The sequence below is a fragment of the Ursus maritimus genome, unplaced genomic scaffold (assembly GCF_017311325.1).
Source record: "Ursus maritimus isolate PB19 unplaced genomic scaffold, ASM1731132v1 scaffold_15, whole genome shotgun sequence".
NCBI classification, from domain to species: Eukaryota; Metazoa; Chordata; class Mammalia; order Carnivora; family Ursidae; genus Ursus; species Ursus maritimus.
In genome coordinates, this window is record NW_024423897.1 from 50283152 (window position 1) to 50286737 (window position 3586).

General features: G+C 55.2%; 1 protein-coding gene across 3 annotated transcripts in view; it reads left to right on the plus strand.

The window, feature by feature from the left end:
- The first annotated feature begins 3004 nt into the window (after nt 1-3004).
- Nucleotides 3005-3586, plus strand: part of RETREG1 (reticulophagy regulator 1) — a 124068-nt gene continuing 123486 nt past the window's right edge. For all 3 annotated transcript variants that reach the window (XM_040630535.1, XM_040630536.1, XM_040630537.1), the window contains exon 1: nt 3005-3333. In XM_040630535.1, the coding sequence (XP_040486469.1) occupies nt 3020-3333 (314 nt within the window). In that variant the 5' untranslated portion in view covers nt 3005-3019. The remainder of the gene's footprint in view (nt 3334-3586) is intronic.

The following is a 3586-nucleotide window of genomic DNA, read 5'->3' on the forward strand; positions in this document are numbered from 1 at the left end:
AATGGGTTGGAAGTTAATGTTTTGCAGTCATCCTTGCTGATGATGTGCGCGCGTGTGCGTGGAATAAATGAATAGTACTTTTCAGGACATACTCCTGTCGTGTGACCCCAGTTCTCTTTAACCATTCTGAAGCCTTAAAAACCTCTTTTGTGCAATATCAGGCAGTGATCCCTAAACTGGGTGCCCCAACTGGTCTATGGATGGCCACCATCTTGGCGAGAGGTTGTTCAGCTCTGATAAACACAAATGGAGACTATTCTAGTTTGGACATTCCAATTCTTATAAGCACAACAGTCAACCGAAAGCAGAAATAACCAATTCCTTCTATGAGCCGGGCCTTGGAAACCGAGTCTGATCTTCTTTTCCATTTCCTGCGTGTTGCTATTGTGGTGTGATGTTCCTGTTTATCTGGGCTTAGAGTGAACTATCTGGTTCTCTTGGCTCAGTGACAAGGAAATGAGGGAAAATTAGGAATAAGCAGGATATGGTGAGAACAGGAAGGTAAAATTGCTTCAATAAAATTATCAGCACAAAAACATCTATGTGCGGGATTAATAAACAATACAACATGTGTGCATGGCTCCTTTCATGTGGGAGTCACGGGCCTACTGGAGGAATCTAATAGAAAACCTATTAAAGGAAAATAAAAGCACTATTGGGGCATGTCCATCTCATTCTAAGGCTTACCTTGATGTTGTTTATGTGGCCTTCTGGAGTGAGATTTAATTATCCATCATTTTTCTCTCCTATTACAAGTTTACTAGCTACTTTTGGAGGAGAAAGGTGAGTGGACTCACATAGCTATGGGTAGGGATAAAAGAGATAATCTCTCATAAACAGACATAAAAAGTGTTGCGAACCACATGTAGCAACTGAAATTTAGCTTTTATGGGTCTTCTTGTCCACACTTTTTACTACTTCTACAGACCCTGATGACAATAATTAGAATCCAGGGGGAGAGAGGAACATGAAGAATCTTGAGAACATATTTCTAGAAGCACACGCACACTGGTTTGGACAATGGGATGACCTGGTTCCTCATCTCCTCTGCCCTGCATTCTCCCCTCCAGCTGCAGAGTCTAGTGAAAATGGTGGAATATCGTACCCCTGGGGGCTGTGTCCAATCCTAAACAAAGGCCAGATGCCACAGTAAAGTCCCTTTTACCTTTCAGAAGCTTCTGCAGTAGCGGTAAGGGAGGGAACCAACACCTGGGAAAACAGAGTTTTTATTTTGGGGAAAAAATACCTGAATTGTTTCCATGTGCGTTTTCATTGCCTCCCTCCTCACTTTCTATCTGGTGGTCAGATTCTCCTCGGTGGCACGTGGGACACGTCAGAGACCCTGCACTGGCTTCAGGAAAACCCCCACGCTTTCTACCGCTAGTGGATCATTCAGAGCCTTGGCGGTCTGCTGCCAATACACACAAGGAACTGCGCACGCCGGTGTGTTACTCCACACCTTCTCTCATGTTGATCTCCCAACAGAAATCATTGTCCCTCCTCCAACCACCACTTTACTTCCCTCCTCCTCACAATTCAGGCCAGATGCCATTATTACAAAAAGCCTCCTGAAACACGACTCTTCCACTCTTTCCTTAATTTGGGTGATTTAAGTTAAGACTCTTAGCCCAGAGCAATTATTTCCATGACAGCGGTTATCACGTCGTAATTAGCCCCTCCTCCGCCTGTGAGCTTCCCGTGGGTGGAAGCCACGTTCACTGAGCTTAGCAGAGCATTTGGGCACGTAGTAGGTGTTCCAGAAAGCCTCGAGGGAACTCTAGGACTATATCCTCTTGAGATACACATGCAGCCAAGGGCACACGTCTGCCATGTACACATCACTGAATCTTCACATATGTATACAGAGGTATAAACATATAATGACCACCCAGGTGAGCAGTACGGAGCATTCCCCACGGGTTCCCTTGAAACAACAGGCTTTAATTGCTCTGGGAATGAGCCCCATCCATCTTGTGAAAGCGGGCTGGTTGCCAGTATGATATCCAAGAGGATATCAGAAGCCCTCCTTCCTTGCAGATAGAACGCTGGGGTGGGGGCGCGGCACTTTATTCCAGGAAAAGTTAAGAACAGGGGGATTAAAGACTAGAACGGTTTTTTAAAATGCAAATAGTGAAAAGTGAGCATAGCAATTACCCTTCTTCCCTCCCCCCTTACGCTCACCCAGAAATACCAGGGCCCGTGAGACCCGGTGTGGGCGGTCTCAGGATTCCCTGTCACCCCCTCACGGACGTCTTACCCATGTCCTGATGGCTGTCGTGACACGGAGACCAGAGTGACTCAGAAGTAACCGTGGTCAAGGCTTGCCAGACCTTATCTGACACGCGCAAAGCGTCGGGTCTGCGCAGAGATCTGACGCCTCAGCGCCCGCTCACCTGCACCTCCCCCAGACCAGCGAGCGTTCTGGAGCCAGCTGACTCTGCCCGCAGGTCGGCGAGGGGAAGCGCCCTCCCCCATCGCTGCGGCCTGACGCTCCTTCATGGACCCAAACGTGTTGTGTTTTGTTTTGTTTTTCCTTCGTTTCTCACTCCAGCATTTCTAGCATCACGCTACTCCCAGAGGACGAAAGACCTCCGCTGTGGTGGGACAGGCGGCCCCCGCCCGGGCGCGGGGCTGAAATCCGCTGCCAGCGGGAGGGGCGTCCCGTAACGCCCTCCGGGGCTGGCGGATGGGTGAGCGGGGACCCCGGCCCCAGAAAGTGAAGACGTGCGGTTGATCTGGCCGGGTCCCGGGCCAGGCTATCGAGGGGGCGCGCGCTTCCCGGGACACCGCCCAGCCCCTCGGCGCCCAGCGCCCCGCCCCTGCGCGAACTTGGCCGCACCCACTTCCCCCGGGAGGCGCCCCCGCCGCCGCCGCTGCCGCCGCCGGGGCTGACGTCACAAGGCACCCAGCAGCCAGCGCCCCGCGGTGCGCGCCCCGCGCGGGGACCCGCCGCCCTCTCGGCGCCGACACCCAGGCGCGCCGCGCGCGTGCCCGTCCCCGCTTGCAAGCGCCGCTGAAGATGGCGAGCCCGGCGCCTCCGGAGCACGCCGCCGAGGGATGCCCGGCTCCGGCGGTCGGGGAGTCGGCGCTGCAGTCGCCGCCGCCGCCCCGGGCTCCCCCCGAGGAGCAGGGGGAGGAAGCGCAGGAGGAAGGGGCGGTGGCGGCCGGCGGGGGGCGGCAGGTGGAGGAGGCCGCCGGCGGGGTGGCCGCCGCCGTGACCTGGCTTCTGGGGGAGCCCGTGCTGTGGCTGGGCTGCCGCGCGGAAGAGCTCCTGAGCTGGAAGAGGCCGCTGCGCAGCCTGCTCGGCTTCGTCGCGGCCAACCTACTATTCTGGTGAGAGCTCGGGGTGGGTGGGGACGCCCAGGAGGGCAGGTGACCTTGGGGCGCCCAGGAGCGGGCGGAGGGCGCGCCCCGGGCCCGTTGTGGGGGGTGCACCCTGAACACCTCGGAGGAAGTGTCAGCCCTGCCCCACTTTCTGAGCCACCTTTCCCGAACAGGTAGACACACACTTCAACTTTCCTCCAGAAGCACTTCCCAGTAAATAGTTGCCATCCTCCGTGTGTACCAGCCTGGCATGGGGGGGGGG